Consider the following 20,637-nt stretch of genomic DNA (forward strand, 5'->3'; position numbering starts at 1 on the left):
ATGGCCAGGAACACTAACTGACTTAAGTCTGGTTACATGTTGATCCCCTGAGAGAGGGTTCATCAGAACCTATGGACTAGCAGTGGGGAAAGACGTGATTTCTCAGACAGAATGAGGATATGCCACCGGAGGAGTTGTAAAGAATGATAGAAGGCAGTAACTCTGATGTCTACTACTTACTATTCATCCTGCTTTCACATGGAGGAGTGCATGCTCATTCGCTTCAGTCATGTCCGACTCTTTGCGACCCCGTGGACCTTAGCCTGCCAGGCTCCTCTGTCCATGAGATTTTCCTGGCAAGAATACTGGAGTGGGTTACCATGCCCTTCTCCAGGGGATCTTCCAAACCCTGGAGTTGAACCTGCATCTCCTTCACCTCCTGCTTTGCAGGCAGATTCTTTACTTGCTGAGCCATTGGGTTTAACTAAAATTGGTTGAGGGGGTGATGGCAGCTGAAAATGGGCAGAAGAGGCAGGCAAGGCTGGGGAAGCACCAGAAGGCAGAACACACCCTGTGACTGAGGACAAGCTTGGAAGGTACCCTTGGGAGAAGTGTGCTCCAACAAAGCAAGAAAGACCAATGGTGGGACACAAGCTGGGCTGGCCAAACCCCAGATTCCTCTTCCAGAGTCCACCTCCGGGATCCCTCTGGCCACCCTTGTTCCTATGCCCCAGCAGGATGAACCAACACAAATCCCTTAAGACAAAGCTCCATGAGAATCTTCGACACTTTGGGGAAAGAGGGGAAGCATGTGACCCAGCACCCAGACCTCACTCACCCATGAGCCATTAGCATGAAAGCCACACAGAGAATGTGGGTTCCATCTCGGACTGTTAACTCTACCAGTCAGTTAGGGTAAAAATATTAGCTAGTAAGTCATTTAAAGGACTTCTCTGGTAGCTCAGCTGGTAAAGAATCCGCCTGCAATGCAGGAGACCTTGGTTCAATTCCTGGTTCAGAAAGATCCCCTGGAGAAGGGATAGGCTAGCCACTCCAGTATTCCTGGGCTTCCCTTGTGGCACAGATGGTGAAGAATCCACATGCTATGCAGGAGACCCGAGTTTCATCCTTTGGATGGGAAGAGCCCTTAGAGGAGGGCATGGCAACTCACTCAAGTATTTTTGCCTGGAAAATCCCCATGGACAGAGGAGCCTGGCAAGCTACAGTCCATGGGGTCACAAAGAGTCGGACACAACTGAGCGACTAAGCACAAGTCATTTAAAAGCTGACATATGGAAAGTAACACAGATCTATTATGGAGCATGATACAGTTGTTCATGTAACTGTTTAAAAGAAAAGGTATGAGATTTAAGATTGTGGTCCTGCACCTTTGGAGTCGCGTGCTTACAGTGGGACTGACTTGTCTAGAGCAATGGTTACAGTCACACCCTTGGTGCCTAGGGGCCAGACAGGGATCTCCTTAAAAGAAGGAAATAAGGGGAACCTCCCAAAACACCTGTGCTCTCCCCAAAACCCTACTGCAAGAAGCCTTAGAGTCATCAGGGGAGGGGGCCGAAGTCCATTTGGCCCTTAGGGAAACTGAGGGCCAAGACCTTGTTCCAGGGTGAGGGGGGCAAGCTGGAAGAGACACTAAGAAATTCTGATTCTGGAGCAATCTTGCGGGACTCTCCCCACAGCCATGTTGGGGACTGTGGCATTCTTCTCCCTGGGCAGAGATGAGGAAGTGGGGTGGCAGCCACTTCCCTAATGCCAAAAAGACTGGCAGAAACTGCCACCAGCCCAGTGGTTCCTTTACTGAGGCCTTTACCACACCTTTCTCCACAAGACCTGACTCCCAAGACCTGTTTTTTCCGGCTATTCTTGGGCAGCTGTCATCCCTACTCACATGTCTGCCCCAATGCCAATATCTCCCTGGCACACAGGTTTGACTTTACCCTTAATCCCTGGCCAGGGCACAGCGGAGGGAGGGGAAAAGCCTGGGCTTCTTGGTGACCTCTGTGAGAGGAGGCCTGGTTGGATCATGAGCCATTCTAGAGGGGCCTCTTACTTCTTGAGACTTCCCTCACCCTCACTAGATCTGCTAGAGCTTGAATTATTCAGAAGCTAAGAAGCAGGGTGGAGGGTCTGGTCAAGGAGGACCACCATTCCCTTCCCAGACCGGTGACCCGGGGAAGAAGCACAGGCTCCAGGAATGGGGACAGAGGATGAAAAATGGAGCCAGACTCCTGGACTCCTCCCAGGCCTGGCTCCGAGAACCAGAAGGGTCCAACTCAGAACAAGGTAGCACCTGCTGGGCCCCACTCATCCACAGAGACTGAAACAGGGACCCAGGGCTCCCAGCCTAAGCTGGAGGTCCAGTGGGCCAGCTCTGGGCTCCAGGGAGAGGCCCTCTGACCTCTGTCCAGAGTTGTGCCACCCACAGAGACGGTGTTGTTACAGCCACAGTACTGCTGGAGCCAGCAGGAAGCCATGACAGGGCCCTCACAGCAGAGGGCTTTTCAGGGGACACTGGATAAGAGTTTGGGGTCAGATCTAGGTCAAGCTCAGACTTCAGTCTAAGGTTGAGTTCAAACTGGGGCCAGGGTTCAGTCTGGAACTTGGGTTAGTCCGGTGACTGGGCCTTGCTTAGCCCCACGCTCCTGGAGCCCCTGGACGGACAGGTAGGCTGTGGATGAATGAGGCTGACGGGTCCCCCTCCCTGTCTCCCTCCCCCAGGGCGGCTGGGCGGTGGGGCTGCAGCAGGAAGAGTGTGACTATCTACGGATGATTGCGGTACAGCACGAACAGTGCCTGGAGGAGGCGCAGCTGGAGAATGAAACAGCAGGTGAGGCCCCTGGTGGCAAGAGAGAACCCTCCTCCCTCCATGTAGCCCACCTCCCTCTCATCGTGAGCCCTGCTCCACTCTCAGGTTGAGGCTGCCTAGCGACAGGGCCATCGGATCACCTGGTATCACCCTCTGGTCTTCACTTGTGCTCCCCACGTTTGGCTCAGCAACTGTGGGGTAAGAATGGAAGGAAATAGAGGGCTTCCTTTAAGAGCTGTTGCTGGAGCCAGACTCTCAAGGGCGGGCAGGATGTGGAGAAGCAGTCTGGGAAGTCAGAAGGTGCCAAGGCCGACTGCCTGTGGCGGGTGGGGAGTGGGTGTAGAGTTCATGCCTCTCTGGGAGGGGGAGGGGCTGAAGCAGTGGGGTGCCTGGGCTAGCTCTGGGTCTCTCTCCCAGAGGTCACCTCCCTGAAGCTGGGGTTACAGCTACAGAGCAGCCTGGCTCAAGAGCAGGGAGCATTTGTTCTTCCTGGCTCCCCTGTCCTCCCATCTCACTGAGGCTGACAGTCATGAACCCCAGCCTAAGTCCCTCCTCCTGGGCTCTGGTTCCCACCTCCTACAGCACTGAGTGTGTGCAGCATCACAGACGGCCTTTGCCTCTCCCAGCTCTCAAGGAAGGATGGCCCTCTCTCTCCCAGGGCCCTGAAACTATGGCCCTGTCTCCCAGGGCCCTGAAACTATGGCCCAGACCTGCCTACAGTTTGTACGCCCCCCTGCCCCTGCCTCTGGGGCAGGAAGTCAAGACCAGGCTGCACACAGCTTTGGAAAGTCTCAACAGTGAGATCCAGGATCATGGGCAGCCCGGAGAGGCCCAGACACCAGACTCTAGGCCCCACTAGAGCACCTCCCAGGCCCGGAGGCAGGCCACCCTTGTGATCCCAATGAGGTCATTGCTGGCGCAGGGTGCCTGTAGGAAGCCAACACTCTCACCAGGCAGTCGGCCTGAGATGCAGAGGAGGCCATGAAGGGTCTGTGGGCGGTGAGTCTGCCCCATGATCTTGTGCAGGACTCTGCGTGTTCGTGCACATCTGGCTGTGCACTCCTGGCCCATGTCTGTCTAGGGCTGCATCTGTGCCTCTGGAGCCTGTGTCTGACTCTGAGCATCTTTGTATGTTGGAGGCATATGTCTGTGTAAGCCTCGACCTGCCTGGATATGTCTGCCTGGTGTGTGGTGTGTGTGTGTGTGTGTGTGTGTGTGTGTGAATGTCTGTGGTATGCTCAGTTGTGTCTATACACGTGTGTCCGTGAGTTGTGTGTGTCTCTCTGTGCCTGTGTTTGCTTATGTCTGGTTCTTCCATGTTCAAGTAAGCGTACCTGGATGCATGTTTACATGTGTGTCTGTGATTCTATGTGCCAGGGAATGCTTGTCAGCGTGTGTCTGTGCACACACATCTATAGAATGACACAGCAGAGGCCCCCACCCTGCCTCGCCATCCCCCACCCAGGCTGAGCTTTCTTTCCCATTGAGGTTGCAGCCCCACTGTGGGCACACATAGCCAGCCTGGGCCCTGGGTCTCTGTGGGCCTGGTGACATGTGCAGTGGGACCTGTGTGGCCTCCCTGGGGCAGACACACAGAGAATACTCCCGGGCCCAGCTCACAACCACAGGCACCCCAGATGCCCAGCATTTTCTTGGCTGTCACCCCTCTCAGCTTCCTGACCCTGCTCTCTCCTGCAGGAAGCCTCCCTGACCAGGTACCGGCCCCTCTTCCTTGGCTCCCCCCAGCCCCACCCGGTCCACCAGCCTGTGCCCCAGCAGTTTACAGCCCAGCCCTGGTGGTACTGAGATTCCTTGAGGCCAAGTGTGGCCACCCTGGGGGCATAGAGCCCAGGCTCCCTCCTCTCTGTGCCACTTCCGGTGAAGTTGAGCTCAGGACACCCAGTTCTGAATCCATTCCTGATCCGGGTGGCAACTGGAAATCTAGAGAGCCTGAAGCCTGGCAAGAACCCAGACACAATAGCAGGCCTGCAAACCAGGGCATGCCCAGCATTGTTAGGGCTATCCACAGACCAGCCAAGCAGAATTCCCAGAGAAAGGGTCTCGAGTCCTTCGGACCAGGCAGAGGGCAAGCAGTTTGCCGGAGACCTGGAGCTAGTTGTGTAATGACTCTATCCCTCAGTTGCTTGTCTGTAAAATGGGAGGGTTAAATAAGTTCTTAGCATAAAGAGGGTAGAACAATGTCTCCCACATATAAAGGCTGCATAAGTGTTTGCTGATGATACCATTAACAGGATCTAGCAAGGTTTGACTGACAGCTACATGGCCTCCAGAGATGTGGGCACAGGGATGGAAGAGAGACGGGAGCCCTAGTGAGGCCGCAAAAGACTCAGGATAGGACGGGTGGTAGCAGATGGGGTCCCCAAGGCAAGGAGCCTGTGCTCTCTGACCAGGCCCCGGAGATCCAGGCGTTCTCAGCCTTCAGGGGCAGGTGCCCCCTGGCTCCTGCAGCCCCAGAAGGTACCCCTACCCTCCCCACTGCTGGCCCACCTTAGTATCCAGAGGCTCAAGGCTCTTCCCCGAATGGGGATGTCCTTCCGCCTCCTCTTCCCAGGCCCCGTTCTTGGGAACTCGTGAACCTTCGGACCTGGGCTGGGCTGGGTTTGGCCCAGCTGGCGTTGACTTTGGCTCAGGGGTTGGGTTTCCTGAGTAAATCTATGGGACTGGCAGTGTTGCAAAGAGACAATTAAACCTCCCTCGGGGGAGGGCATCCAGAGGAGTCCTTGTTCCTCAGGGGCACTCAGGCCCTGAACAGGCAAGACCACAGCACTGGCATCTGCCTATTCAAGCGGACCCCTAGAGACCCCACTGTGCAGGCTTCACCAGCCAAGGTGAACAGGTGCGCAGTGGAGAACACAGCCTGTGATACAGGGCTTTATCCGAATTCACTCCCTAATCACCAGCCTCTGTCACAGTTCACAATTTTATTGGATTGGAGGCATTTGTGTTGTTTTATGGTGGGCTTCTCTGGTGGCTCAGATGGTAAGTAATACACTTGCAATGCAGGAGCCCTGGCGTTCGATCCCTGAGTCAGGAAGATCCCTTGGAGAAGGGAAGGGCTATCCACTCCGGTATTCTTGCCTGGAGAATCCCATGGATAGAGGAGCCTGGTGGGCTACAGTCCATATGGTAATTTGGTGTTGTTTTATGAGTTTTATGAAGACTCCTCAAGAACTAGATAAACCCCAGTATATTCATCACCCTATCATACCCAACAGCTCTTTTTTATAACAAATATTTTCTAATGCTTCCTTTACTATTCTAAAATGAAACTTAGGACATACACCTTTTTTTTTAATGATGTCCTAATTATAACGTAAAACAAAAATAGAATAAAGACATATATAATAAAATACTGTGTACACATTCCAGCACAATCACACCAAAAGATAAGAAGACAGAGTCTAAAGGTTGTACCTATAAATATAAATTCTGGGAATGTGAGAGCTTTAAATGTAGATTGATATATACGCTGGTTGCATCACGGACCCAGGTTTATGGGCAGCATTGCCATAAGTAACGTGATTTTCCAAAACATTGAACAACTCTTAGTAAAGTTCAGAGCACAGCAAAGCCCAGCCTTCTCTCCCTTTACTTGGCTGCTTCTTTCCTGGAAAACTTGTACTGTCAAACCCGTACAATAAGTGCCTTGTGTTTATCTGTAAAATGGAGTAAGAGTCTAGCCTCTGGTCATTACAAAAGGTTTTCATCTGTGCAAACACCCAGCAACTCTTATTTGAGAGTCCCAGACGCTACACAACTCGCCGTTGTGCAGGACCGTGCAAAATGCCGGCCTGGCATCCCTGTCGCCTGTGCGTCGAATGCTGGGGAAGCCCTTCCTCACAAGCTCTGCTACAAACAAACCCCCTCCACTGTTCGAAACACACAAGGGGAGCTCTGTCTCTCACCAAAAACCATGGACCTGTAGTTATGCCTCCTTCTCCTCCCTCCCTGTCTCCCCTCTCAGACTGGAGGCTCCTCAAGGTGGGAGCCTAGACAAGGAGGAAAAGAGTGGGTGCCTGTGGGCTCAGGACCAAGGCTGGAGGCCCCTGGTGACTACGCTGACCCGTGTGTCCTCTGCCTTCACTCCACAGGCTGTGGCAAGATGTGGGACAACCTCACCTGCTGGCCAGCCACCCCTAGGGGCCAGGTGGTTGTCTTGGCCTGTCCCCTCATCTTTAAGCTCTTCTCCTCCATTCAAGGTAAGAACCTCGGTTTGAAGGGCGGGAGCTGGGTGGCAGGAGTAGAGGTGGCCGGAGTGGGGAATCACCTCTCAAGGAAGTGAGAAGGCAAAGGAGGTGCTCAAGGGGCTAGAACAATTGGGGGTGTGGGGGGCCTTCCTGGAAGAGGCTGCACTATTAGCTCTCTGAAGGGCTCATGGGATCTGATTAGCTCTTCCCAGAAAGATAAGCATGTGGGAAGGGCTCACTAAATATTTGTTCAGCGATTGATAACTGATTGGCAGTTATGACTCCCATGTTCCCATTTTGGGGGGCTGGTCTTGGTTCATTCTTTCACTACCTGGAGGCAATGATCTTCCAGACTCTGCAAACTGGCCTTTCTTGCACAACTTGTCAGGTCCTGCTTAAGTGAACGTGCGCATACAAGGTAGAAAAGAAAAGGGGGGACCTCTTCAGGAAATGGGCCGTCTTGCTACTGAATAATTAAAGGGGCTGAGGGCACATAGTCAGTCATAGTTTCATTCCGAGAATGTTCGTTAAACACCTACTGGCTTGACCAGCACTGGGCTGGACAAACGCAGCATGGGTCAGAAGGATAAAATGCTCTGTGTTCAGGGAGCTCATGTTCTAGTTGGAGACATTTAGCAAGAAAGCACATGCAAATATTGTAAGTAGTAAGCAGTGCTGGGAGAGAGAAGAGACAGAAGCAACCTAAGGCAGCTGTCCCGGCGGCCTCTACAAGGAGGTGATACTGGGACTACTGTCTGAAGACCTGGGCTGGGAAAGAGTCTCAAAGATCCTGGCCGGGGGGCAGAGGGGCGGGGGGTCTCTGAGAGGATCCACAGCCTGTGGTATGAGCCCTGAGGAAACTCAGTGGAGGCCACGTGAGCTCGGGGGAGGGAGGAGGGAACAGGGCCCAGGCAGGCAGAGGCCTGGAGGGCTGACAGGGCGTGGGCTCTCCCCTGAGTTCACTCAGAAGCCATGACAGAGGTTGCGCAGGTGACGGACACAGTCCAGTTGGGGATTTTTAACTGATAACTGGTTTCTGTGAGAAGAGAGGATTCTGGGAGTACAACCCCAGGGCAGAGGAGAGATGCTGATGGTTTGGACTTGGGTGGACGGCAAGTCAGGGGAGGGAAGAAGGAAGGTGGGGGAAGAGGGAGGGAGAGATCCAGCGTGCCCCACTCAGGTATGGGTTTGATGAGTTGGGGGAGGACAGAGGGAGGAGCAGGGCTGGGGTGGGAAGGGGTGGTGATGGACAGGACCTAGATAAGAATTGAGAGGATGAGCAAGTCTCTCCAGGTGACCTTTCCCACTCTGGGCCTATTTCCCTATTTGTAAAGTGAGAATGGGAGGGGGACCAAATCGTCTCTGTGAGGCAGTCTTGTTTTGCTCCCCAGTGCTCAGGGATGCGTGCTCAGCGGCCAAGGAGATCTGGGTGCTGTCCTTGAGGGTGGCCTCCGTGACATGCCTCAGCCACAGGCATGTCACAGTCCAGGCCAGCACCCAGCTAGCCCAACCCTCTTCCAGGGGGACCCAGCACCTGGGCAGGTAGGAGCTGAGCTCTCTGGGGCAGCTCTCATCATGCTCCCTTCTGCAGAGCCTGGCAACCAGCCTTTCTTCGGATCCCTGGAAGCACCCACTAATTGCATTCCACTCTGACACTATGCTAATTGCATCCCTCCTGAGGCTCCTCCTTCTGTCTCTGCTGGAATTGAGAAGGCAGCTCCTTCACTTGAGAACCGGAACTCCAGCCCACCATCTGGCTAACACGGAGGCCGCCAGCCTCACTGGGGCCCCCACCGAGCCCTCGGGCTGATGAGAGAAGGCAGCTTTTCCTCAGGTGGAGTCAGTCAACTGCTCACTGAGCCCACCTTGTGACAAGCTGAATAGGAAGTACACTTTACCCCTCGGTGTCCATCAGCCAGATGCCCTTGTGCAGTGAGCAACCCTCACAGCTATCCTTGGTGACTCTGAAAATGATGGTGAGGAATAGGAGACTGGGTTAGGGGCTGAATCTGTAGGGGAAAGAGGGTGTGTTTTCCTGGGCAACTAGATGAAAAAAGTGTAACCCAGGAAACTGGCCTAGCCCAGTGCCACTTCCTCTGCAAAGTCCTTCCTGCCACGGTGGCAGGAAGGAACCTCACAGCCGACTGCTCCTTCCTGGAGATTCCCCCTACCCCAGCCATCCCTCAGTTCCCTATCCAGAAAATGGGGTGACAAGCACCTCCTTCAAATGGCAGCCAGAAGGATTCACAGAAATAGTGAATAGGGAGTTACCTGGGATGCTCTGAGCACACGGCAAAGTTTCGAAATATTAGACATGCGCAGTGACCCTCCCCAAGCTCAGGATAGCTTGACGCCTCCCGCCTCCTACAGCTCTGCACCTGGACACCTGAACTAAGTCCTCAGTCACGTCAGTGCAGATGAGGGTCAAAGTTACCTGGGAAGACTGTGGGGACCGCACCTGCTCTACCCTGTATCTCCTATGTGGTTTTGGAAAAGTGACCAGCCTCTTCGAGCTTGGCTCCCCAACTGTGATAATTGAGGGGCTCCAAAAAGATAATGTGCCCGAAGTGCTCTATCCAGTATACCTGGGGAAAGTTCTCAAAACGTCCGTGGTGGTGATGGTGATGGCGATGATGTTGATGGTGGCGCTGACGGTGGTGGTTCAGGTGAGAAAGCAGCTAGAAGGCAAGGATGTCAGGAGCCATCTTCTTTCTCAGTTCCTCCTCATCAGCTCGCTTCATCTCTTTCCCTAATCTTTTCTCCTCCCACCTTCTTTCTCAACTTCTTACCTCTTCCTCCTACCTGTTCTCTCTCCTCTCATCCTCTCTCCCTCTCCTTTTTCCCTCCTCCTCCTCATCTCCCTCCTCCTTCTCCCTCCCTCCCGAACAACAAGCCTGGCAGGTGGGCTCTCTTCTGGACTCGGTGTCTCTGTAAGCAGTCCTGGGATAGAGGCAAGGGGGCTCCTCTTTGTCTCCCCCATTTTCTATCCAGCCCCTCCCTGCCCTGAAGAGGGGGACCCTAGGGGGTACCCCTCACCTCACATGGCCCATTAATGGTCCTGTCCCTTGGCTGCAGCCCTGGGCCTCCAGGGGCAGAGGACAGTACACTGCCCCGGAAACCCAGCCTCAGTGGTTCAGCCCTGAGATTCTGCAATCCTGTGTGGCTCAATTCTTCTCATGCTTGCCATTGCCTGGGCAGGTGCTCCTGCCAGGAACTCCCACTTCTCCATGTGTCAGGACTTCACATCTGTGCCTTTATAAGATGTCCTCCAATTCTCACCCACCTCCTGCCTTACTCTGGTCCCTCTCCAGCAGCACATCTGAACCCCTGGCCCCAGGGTGTGGGAGGAAACCCAGACCCATAGGCCCAGGCAGACTGACCCAGGAGAACTGGGCAGGCCTGGGCCCCTGACCCCAGCCAGAGGGCTGCTGTCTGTACACACGGGACCAAGAAACCAAATGACACAGTAGCATCCATGACCCTGTGACAGGAGTCAGCATTCAGCTCATGCCAAGGGTCAGGGATCAGTCTGTGCCAAGGATCCAGGCTGCCTGTGATGAGGATCAGGGTTTAAATCGCCCTGAGGTCAGGTTTATACACAGCAAGGGGCAGGAATGTCTGCCCTGTCATCTGTGTGGGAGGGTCCACTGGCGGCCCTGGAGGGGCTTCTCCCTGCCCCAGGCTGCCCCAGGCTGCCGCGTGGTGTCCTGGATATCTAGGTCAGAACAGCTGGAACCTGATGCTGCAGCGGGTGGTAAGAGTAGGGCTGAGCCCACAGATAGACAGCCTCCATGCCTACTCCTCCAACCTGCCAGCTCCCACCTCAACCTCTCTCCTCTCCACCCCACCCTCCACCCAGGCCGCAACGTGAGCCGCAGCTGCACCGAAGCGGGCTGGACGCCCCTGGAACCTGGCCCCTACCCCGTTGCCTGTGGCTTGGATGACAATTCATCGAGTTTGGATGAGGTGGGCCTCCATGCACCACACGCACGCACACACACACACACACACACGCACACACATGAGTGCCTGGGTCTGCTGGCTCCTTCCACTCTCTCCCACCAAGGGGCACGGTTGCCCTCTGTGTAGGAGCCAGGACTCCTGGCATCTGCCCTCCTCAAGCCTCCTCCCTCTCCAGGCGCACATTCCCAGGGGCTCATCCCCCGGCTCCCCTGAAGGGTCCAGGAGGATGACACATAGCAGCAAAGCTGAAGCATCACCCTGAGGCTGCCCACCCCACCCCCTCACAGGAACCTTGCTCCAGCCCTGGGCATGGCAGGGCAGACAGGACCCCTCCCCCATGTCATGCAGAAGGGAAACCAAGGTGCGGGTCCTACAAGGAACTGGCCTCAGATACCCAGCAGCCAGTCAGAGACAGGGCCAGGGCCATTGTCCTCAGTCCCAGGGCAGGAGCTGCCCTGGAGCAGACTGTCAGTGATCTCTGTAAGGATGTGGAGCCAGAAGCCAGGGAGAGATACTGATGGGGAGGCTGGAATATGACTGGAGTCCCGAGCTAGGAGCCCCTCACAGCTTTGATGTGTGAACACAGTCTGGCTGTCTGTGATGACTTCTGTCCCACTCCCGATGCCCTTCACAGATAGGGACTTTTACTGCTCCCAAGAGGGCAGAAATTTTCTCAGAGGCCTTCAAAGCCCACCAGATCCTCAGGCAGGATCTAAATCCACTAAATCCTATCTAACCACTGGCCTCTATTCCAGCAGGGAGTGGGAGGCGGGGAGGAAGGAAGGGCTGCCCAGTGACCTTGGCTTTGTGTGTGCATCCATGGGGAAGGGGCAGCAGGAAGCCCTCGGCATCCAACTTTGTCCCACCTCCCCAGAAAGGCCAGAATGCCCTCCTCCTGCTAACCTCAGCCCCGACAAATCACAAATTTGTGACACTACCCACCCCTAGTGTCTTCTTTGGGCTTCCCTGGAGGCTCAGTGGTAAAGAATCTGCCTGTCAATGCAGGAGACTTGGGTTCGATCCCTGGGTCGGGAGGATACCCTGGAGGAGGAGATGGCACCCCACTCCAGTACTCTTGCCTGGGAAATCCCATGGACAGAGGAGCCTGGAGGGCTACAGTCCATGGGGTCACAAAGAGTCAGACAAGACTTAGCGACTAAATAACAGCAGTGTCTTCTTTAGCATTGTCTTCAGTGAGGAGGGAGGGCTTCGTGTGAGGGTCTGAAGGGTGAGCAGTCTTACGCCCAAAGATACCAAGCCCAGAGTTGGCCCAGAAGGTCTGCTGGACACATGACTGAAAAGTGAATGGGTGGGCCAGTGGAACGTGTGGCATTTTTCCTCCTTCCTCCACTGACATTTCTCCTGCGAAGGAGCAGAGAAGAGTTGAGATCAACCCCCAGCCCCACCCTGGGAAGCAGCCCTGACTCGTCTGTGGAAACCAGGGAGTCAGGGGGTCTGGGGGCTGGGAGCCCCAGGCCTCAGCCTCCTGGTCTGCCAGGGCAGGGGAGGGAGGCAGGATGCATAGGGCACCCCGCCCCTAGGTGAGCGCCCCTCACCCCACCCAAGATCCTCACCCCCCTCCCTCTAGCAGCAGCAGACAATGTTCTACAGTTCTGTGAAGACCGGCTACACCATCGGCTACAGCCTGTCCCTCGCCACTCTCCTGGTCGCCACGGCCATCCTGAGCCTGTTCAGGTGAGGACCAGCCCAAGCCACAGGCCTCAGAGCAGACCGACCAGGTCACTCCGCACCCAGGCATGCTGTTCCTCGCTCCACGGTCAGCCCCTATTCAGTCCTGCCCCTGCTCCCCTTCCAGGCCAGCCTCCCCTCGAGACAGCAGGCCACTCAAAGTGATCCCCTGTGTCAGCCTCATCCCTCACAGGGTGCCAGTCACTGGGGGATAGGTCACCAGAGGCCTGTGCCCTGGAAGGAGGTACAGCAAGCCAGGCTGCACATGTGGATAGGATGCCGGGGGACAGGGTCCCCCTTGAGGGCAGGGTCCACTTTCAGAGGCTTCGAGTCCTCCCCTCTCTCAGAGCGCTGGATGTGTTGGATGGGGTGGGGGTCTGAGGCCTTCTTCGGCCTCCCAGATCTGGCCGCCTCCCACAGGAAGCTCCACTGCACACGGAACTACATCCATATGCACCTCTTCATATCCTTCATCCTGAGGGCCGCCGCCGTCTTCATCAAAGACTTGGCCCTCTTCAACAGTGGGGAGACGGACCATTGCTCCAAGGGCTCGGTGAGGACCCATCCAGGCCTGCCGCCCTCTGCCCTCTCTCCTGAATCTCCTCTTCTCTCTCTCCTCCCTCCTGTCTTCTCCTTCCCCTCTCTCTCCCTGTCTCTTTTTCTCTCTCTCCAAAGATGGCCAAACTCCTGTCTGACCCTGCCTGCCAGTTCCTTGAATCCCACTTCCCTCCCACAGCAGGCGGGGGTGCTTGGCTATCTGGGGGTTCACACACCTCCTCCTGCCAATGAGAAACACCTCTTGTAGGTGGGAAAGGGGACACTTGGTGCCACAGCCCATAACCCCCTTCCCGCCTCCACTGCTAACTTCCCATGGGACCTTAGGTAAACTCCCTGCCTCAGTTTCCCCATCATGCAAAGACATTTGAGCTTCCTTCCAACCCTCCTCCCTGCCATTTGCATCCCCAGGGCTCTGCTCACTGTGCCCCCCTTTTTCCTACCACATGCCACCTGGAGCCAGTCCCACCCCACACTGCCCTGCTTTTCTTCGTTTCTTCCCCTGCCGTCAGTCACTCTGGACCTGCCTAGGGAAGGGAGATTGAGAACATTTAAAGAAGTCATTGCCCATCACTAAGGATCCATCTCCAGGTGATTCTGAGCCCCTTCCTGAGTGCCTCGCAGCCCTGAGCAGAGACAGAGAGCTTGAGACCAGTCCTGGCTCCTGTCTACCCCTTGTGGTCAAAGACTCATTGCCTCACGAGTGACCTCAGAGGTAGTGTGTTACTTCAGGGATCAGCAGTACCTTCTCCCCAAAGAGTGAGATTGAAAGTGAATCTCTGCAGAGAGTGATGGTAGAATCTCAGTGTCTCAAGGGAGAGGGAACACCAAGAGGAGCCCTCTGGCCATTCCCAGAGTGCCTCAGATGACCCCACCTGGGAGCTGGGCTCAGACCCGTGGGACATGAGCCCCAGAGCCTAGGGAGCAGCCTGCAGCCTCCAGCGCACTTGTTGAGGATAATGGTGGCTTCCCTATTCATTAGCAGCTCTGTGAAGCTTTTCTAAGGCAAGAAGCAGCACAGATAATTGTCCTGTTAAAGATCTGAGTTATTCTTGCTGTCAAGCAAATGCGGGAGGAGGGGGGGAATGGACTGCCTATAGCAGGAGGGACCTAAGTAAGACCCGAGGAAGGACTTTCCAGCCAGGAGAAGAGTGGAGTCTGCTCTCTGAGGATGCTTCAAAGCCAAGGGCACAGGAGGGAATGGTGGGAACCTGAGGTCTGGGTACAGGGAGGAGTGAAAAACAGAAGACTTCCTGGAGGACAGTGTCTCTAAACTCTGGCTTACATGTATCTGGGCTTACTTTGAAATGGAAGACTGTTTCTGGGAGAAGACAGAGGGTCCAGAAGACCTTCTGATCATGCCAGCTGGGCCTCCCAGAGCCCCTGATTGCCCTCCCCAGGGGTGTCCCTGACTTCTCCCTTGTCCTCACCCACTTGTCTAGGGAACCCGTTCTTCACCTATCTTCTCCAGCCCCCAAGAGGAATGAGCACCCCTCCCGTCTCCTCTTTTTCCTAATTTCTTCATCCCCCTTATCCTCCTCTTCTCTGTCCCTATCTTTCCCCCAAAATTCCATCTCACCGCCCCCCATTTGCTTTAGAGCTCGCAGCCCCTCCTGCTACAGGCAATCTGTCTCCCCTCCCCTCCCCTGTCCTTGAGGCTCCTGACACAGTCCACAGCTCCTCTCCCTACACACTCAAGGGACTCTTGCTAATAAGAGCAAGAATCCTTCCTTATACCTCTTCCAGCTACTTTCCATAGTAATAGGAATAAGGTGATTGAGTAGCAGAGGTGGTAAGTGGATGGATTGGTAGCTGGATGGCTGAGTAAATAATGTGCAGATGACTTGAGTAGGTGGAAGGATAAAAGGATGAAGTAAGAAAAATTGGATAGATGATGGGTAGAGGGGTGGGGTATATCAGTGGGTGGATGGACAAGTAGATAAATGAATGGATGAAGAGATGTCCAGCTGTCTGAGTCTGTAGTGGATGTCTGATATGTAGATAATAGATGAATGGAGAGATTGCTAGGTGAGTGTGTCGATGGCTTGGCAGATGGAAGATGGTGGTTGCCGATAGATGATATATGGATGCATGGATGGTAGATAGAAAGATGGGTGACTTGAAAGTGGATGCTGGGGGTAGGTGGGTAAGTGTATGGATAAGTGGATAGGTGGGTAGATGGATGACTGGGTGGGTAGGTGAGTTAATAGATATATAGACAGGAAGATAAATAGATAATACATTCATGGGTGGATAATTAAAATTGTGAGCTTATTCCAAAGCATCTGATGGTCTAAAATTAGAGCTAACAAGGAAGTTGGCTGTACTGCAGTTCTGTTGATCACCACAGACAGAAATGTGGGCAGGCAGGGACCCCTGCTTGCTCCAGTGAGCCCCCTCCCTGCTCCTCCCCTGCAGGTGGGCTGCAAGGCAGCCGTGGTCTTATTCCAGTACTGTGTCATGGCCAACTTCTTCTGGCTGCTGGTGGAGGGCCTCTACCTGCACACCCTGCTCGCCGTCTCCTTCTTCTCCGAGCGGAAGTACTTCTGGGGGTACATATTCATCGGCTGGGGTATGGTACCAGGGAGGGCTGCCAGGATGGGAACAAGGGGGCAAAGCTCGGGGAGCTCTTTAGGGGGGCGGGTACCAACCCAGCCTGCACCCTTAGGTCTTGCTGGGCTGCAAGTCCCACCTGCAGGGCACTCGGCCAAGGATCGAGAAAAATCCTCCAATTGTCTGACCCCTGAGCAGGTGCCCTCTGGCTCCAGCTGCACCTCGGGCTGACCTGTGGGACAGACAGGCTCTCTGAACATCCTTTCACTTCCCCTTCACCCCTCGAAACACACAGGGATGCTGCTAATCTATAAAGCACCTCTGCCAAAAGGAGAGAAAGACTCCCGCTTTCTGTAGACAGGCACAGTCCCTCAGTCTCAAAGCTTCGCCCCCTCAGTAGCTTATCTCTGCAGAGTGAACTGTCTGCATATGCCACCACAAGTGACCGCATTGGAAACCCTCCCTTTTCTCTCCCTGTCCCTCCCTGGTTCTTCCTCCTCATCTCTCCCTCTTTCTCCCATGCCCTCTCCTCTTTCTCTCTCCTTCGGTCCTGACAGGGGTGCCCAGCACATTCACCCTGGTTTGGACCATCATCAGGATCCACTTTGAGGATTATGGGTGAGCGGTCAGCTGGCCCCCTCCTCCTGGCTTCCGGCACTCAGGGCAGATCCCCTGGGTGGGATCAGGAGGGGCTGGGGAGTAACAGCCTCGGGGCCAGTGGTTTTTAAAGGGCTCCGGGGCAGAGCTGGGGACGGTGGGAGGGGGACTGACTCTCCTGGGTCAAGGACAAGCTCTCCTTCTCTCCCACCGTCCCCCGCCCCAGATGCTGGGACACAATCAACTCCTCACTGTGGTGGATCATAAAGGCCCCCATCCTTGCCTCCATCTTGGTAAGCCCTGCTCCCACCACTTAGAGATGGGGAGACTGGGCCCGGAGTGGGTAGGCAATTGACCAAGGCCCCACTGGACATTCACATCTAGGTCAGAACTGAAACCTAGACTTCCTGATCGATGCCTGAGGCAGGACTGTCCCCAGCTCTTTCCCCAGAAGTTCTTCCTTTAGAGTAGAGAAAGCAAATGGGGAGGCCCAGCCCTTGGGGATGTGAAAGAGGGTTCCTGGATGATTCTCCTGAACAGGGAAGAGCTAGGGAAAAGGTACAATAGACAGGTAACTTGGCCTTGGTGGAAAAGGCCATCAGTCCAGGGGACTAGACACCCTGCCTCCCCTCCCTGACCACCTAACCTTGGCCCCACCACCCACCAGGTGAATTTCATCCTGTTCATTCGCATCATTGGAATCCTGGTTCAGAAACTGCGGCCCCCAGATGTCGGGAAGAGTGACAGCAGCCCGTACTCGTGAGTACAGGCCCAGGGCCCCAGCCCTCCCAATATCCCCAGCTCCAGTCCTCAGATCATTACCCATTCCCTAGAAGCTCCCCTCCAGAGTCACCAAACAGCCAGCATGCTCTGCCCAGCTCCACCCCATGGCCTGGCTCAGTCCACACATGTCCCCACCCCAACCCTCCCCTGGCCCGTGAGTCCCAGGCCTACTTCTCTTCACGACTTACGTAGAAGGGGATCTGCCCTGCTGTGTATCTGCTGCTAAACTAGGGAGCTCGAGAAGATAGTGGATAACCTGTGTCCTTTTCACACCATGTGCCCAGTGCCTGACTCGTGCCTGGCACAAAAATGAGGTGTGGTAGACAGATGCCTAGGAGGAGCCCCAGGTCTACCAAGGAGACAGCCACATTCAGGACTCAGTACCCCCTGAGAGTAGTAATGGCACCCGCAGGTTACATGCCAGGTGCGTGCAATGGGGTTTCCAGGCTTCATCTCATTCCATCCATATAGTCTCCTCCAAGTGTGAGTCGCTCGGTCATGTCTGACTCTCTGTGACCCCATGGACTGTAGCCTCCCAGGCTGCTCTGTCCATGGGATTCTCCAGGCAAGAATACTGGAGTGGGTTGCCATTTCCTTCTCCTAGTCTCCTCCAAATCATACCCATTTCACAGATGAGGAAACTGACCCATACTCCCTCCTCCTCCTCAAAGGTTTGGGAGCACATCACAATGGCAGGGCGAGGGCACACTGCCCGTGGGGACAGAGGTCATAGCCTTGCTTGAAAGGTGTAAGGGGCATTCCTGTGCTTGTGGGGATGAGAGAACCGGCAGGTTTCATGAGAACAATTAGGCTGGAAGACAGAACTAGAGAAACCCAAAGCGGGTGGCTGTGGGAGGGTGAGTCGGTTTGTACACCCACAGATGGGAACGGGAGATTGATTATATGCACCACACAGACAAGGCAAACCTGGGGCATCCCACCAGGGCCTTTCAGTGCTGGGATTCTAGAATGTTCTCCTGGGCCCAGCTTCTCTCTGGGGAATCTGTGCTGTTGTTCTAATCTGGCTAGAAAGAATGTCACGAGCTGCTGGATTTAGGATTCTATTCTGGAATCCTGCGATTCTCTCTGATGAGACTAAGAGGACTTGAGTTCCTGGTGTGACAGCTCTCCCTCCTGCTGGGTGTGGAGGCGGGGCTTCCCTTCCAGTCTGAGAAAGGAAGGCCCTTCAGGGGCTGCAGTGGGCCGGAGGGCTAGCACAGCAGGCCTGTGCCCCCTCTTCCTCTACTTTGCCTGCAGGGCCTTGTTTCCCCCAAACGTACAACTGCTCAAAAGGGCTTGCATCTGAGGCAGAGCGAGCCGGTCATCGCCAGGTCCACGTGGGTGAGGTGGAAACTGAACAGCTGTCGGCAGGCAGAAGAGGTGGGGGGAGTGGAAGATGGAGCTCCCTGTGGAGGGACTGTCAGCTCCCACTCTCCACATCCCCACAAGCCTTCAGTTTAAAGAAAGCCTCCATCTGCCAGTCGCGGGTGCGTGGGATAGGTTTGCAGCCAGATAGCGGTGGGCAGGGCTGGGGATACTGGTGTGGTGGGGAACCAGGTCCAGGAAGGAGTGGGTGGGGCCAGGCCAGCTCTTCTGCCCACAGTTTGCTGTGGGTCCTTAGACTCAGGGCTAGGCTCCCCTGGACTGACTGCCAGGGCAGGAGAGATAAAGGCAGAGACACATCCACCCCTCAGACCTCTCCCAGCCAGAGGACTGTGGGTTCACGCTGCCTGGACCAGCTATCAGGTCAGGGGGCTGGGAGGCCTGAACCAGGATGAGCCCTGTTCCACAGGAAAGCGGCAAGGCGTTTCAAGTGAGTGTGGACCCTGCTGAGCACGCAAGGGTGGTAAAGGAAGAGCTGGTCTTTTGGAGAATGCTGGGGTTGTGTGTACTGGTCAGGGGGAGGCGGGGGGAAAGGGGTGTGATCCCAGAGAAGGTAGCAATTCCTGAGGAAGTGGACACAGCAGAGAAGCCAAAGACAGGCCTTTGCTAGTTGACCCTGAGTCACCCTTGGTGACCAAGCACAAACTTGAGCACCCACCATCCTCCCAAGTGACCTTGGACAGATGCGGTCAGCAACCCAATGACAAAGCCTTCCTTCCCAAAGGCCCTCAAATTCCAATAAAGCATTGGTCTCTCATGAAAACATTGCACTTTGTAGCACCCAAAGCACTTCCGAGTTTACAGTGGTTGGATGGCATCACCAACTCAGTGGAGATGAGTTTGAGCAAACTCTGGGAGATAGTGAAGGACAAGGAAGCCTGGTGTGCTGCAGTCCATGGGATCCCAAAGAGCTGGACACGATGTAGAGACTGAAAAACCACTTCTCTTACTTGACCATGTTGAGCATACACTCACCCCATTGTACAGATTGTAGAAATTGAGACCAGGGAAAAACAAACCACGATGTCCCGTTGCTTAATATCCCCATTAGTGGCCATGGAGCCTGAAATAACCACTATTACGCATCATCCTCGGGTTTTTCAGCAGTGGCCTTCCTTTATGTGCTCTCCTCCAGGAAGTGAAATAGAGGGGTTACACTCTGTCTCTCATGAGCCTGTCCAGGGGAGGACGGCCGGGGGGCATGAGGATATAGGCACTGCAGATACAGAACAGAAATATGTGGGCAAAGGGCTGGCGAGAACCCACAGCCCATCCTCACACATCCTGCTCCTTGTCCCTGTCTTCTGTGGCCACATGTGTGGACACGCATGCCCACTGCCTGCCCCTCCCCTGTCCCCAGGAGATTGGCCAAGTCCACCCTTCTGCTGATCCCCCTGTTTGGCGTGCACTACATCATGTTCGCCTTCTTCCCCGACAACTTTAAGGCTGAAGTGAAACTGGTCTTTGAGCTCGTCGTGGGTTCTTTCCAGGTAGGAACTGTGGACGTAAGGCTGCATTCTTCTCTGGGCTTTAAGGGAGGGGATTCTCCTGGGGCCTTGGCCTCTTGCCCCTAGGTGCCAATCTTTTCATTGTAATAAGTATCTATTAAGCACCTACTCTACGTTTAGCCCTTTGATTAACCGAGGGAACACGGGTAGGGCAGGGCTTGGGGCTCTCTGGGTCTATCTACCTCACTTCTCCTGCTCCCTTCCTCCCCAGGGTTTCGTGGTGGCCATCCTCTACTGCTTCCTGAATGGCGAGGTAAGCCCCTCCCAGACCTTGGGGGCCAGGGAACAGAGTCTCGTTGCCCCAGGGTCCAAAAGCCCTGATGTGGAGAGCAGAGAAGGGTCAAACCTTGCTATGCCTCAGACTAGTTCGTCAGTGATGGCACCTAGGACCTTGCTTAAAATGCTGATTTCTGAGACGACCCCGGACTTGCTGACTTTGAATCTGCTTTTAAGAAAATCTCCGGGGATTCGTGTGATTCGTGAGAGAAGAATGTGAGAAGTGCTGTGTTGGGTGGCTATGTGCAGTGTGAGCGGGGATGGTTGGAGGCAGCAAGAGAAGGTTGAGTCACTGTGGAGCCTGGTTACAAAGCAAAAAATCTGCTTGGATGAGTTCAAGTGATTTAGAAGGCAAAGA

At 54.8% G+C, this 20,637-nt stretch overlaps 1 protein-coding gene across 9 annotated transcripts in view; it reads left to right on the forward strand.

The window, feature by feature from the left end:
- Positions 1 to 20,637, forward strand: part of VIPR1 (vasoactive intestinal peptide receptor 1) — a 31,758-nt gene that overhangs the window by 9,431 nt on the left and 1,690 nt on the right. The window contains exons 2-12 of one of the 9 annotated variants that reach the window (XR_015150988.1): positions 2,677 to 2,785; positions 6,877 to 6,984; positions 10,832 to 10,938; positions 12,524 to 12,630; positions 13,045 to 13,177; positions 15,598 to 15,731; positions 16,290 to 16,350; positions 16,556 to 16,622; positions 16,997 to 17,088; positions 19,856 to 19,985; positions 20,215 to 20,256. Coding sequence is in view for 7 of the 9 variants with exons in the window: in XM_086366142.1 (XP_086222268.1) it covers positions 2,677 to 2,785; positions 6,877 to 6,984; positions 10,832 to 10,938; positions 12,524 to 12,630; positions 13,045 to 13,177; positions 15,598 to 15,751; positions 16,290 to 16,350; positions 16,556 to 16,622; positions 16,997 to 17,088; positions 19,856 to 19,985; positions 20,215 to 20,256 (1,110 nt within the window). In the remaining 2 variants the exon portion in view is untranslated. Of the gene's footprint in view, positions 1 to 2,676; positions 2,786 to 2,824; positions 2,963 to 6,876; positions 6,985 to 10,831; positions 10,939 to 12,523; positions 12,631 to 13,044; positions 13,178 to 15,597; positions 15,752 to 16,289; positions 16,351 to 16,555; positions 16,623 to 16,996; positions 17,089 to 19,855; positions 19,986 to 20,214; positions 20,257 to 20,637 lie in introns of those variants that run through there. The other 8 variants (XR_015150989.1, XM_086366142.1, XM_086366143.1 and 5 more) reach the window with 8 other exon arrangements.

The sequence above is a fragment of the Bos grunniens genome, chromosome 22 (genome assembly GCF_055505025.1).
Source record: "Bos grunniens cultivar Pamir isolate PY7600 chromosome 22, Bosgru_T2T1.0, whole genome shotgun sequence".
In the NCBI taxonomy this organism is placed as follows: domain Eukaryota; kingdom Metazoa; phylum Chordata; class Mammalia; order Artiodactyla; family Bovidae; genus Bos; species Bos grunniens.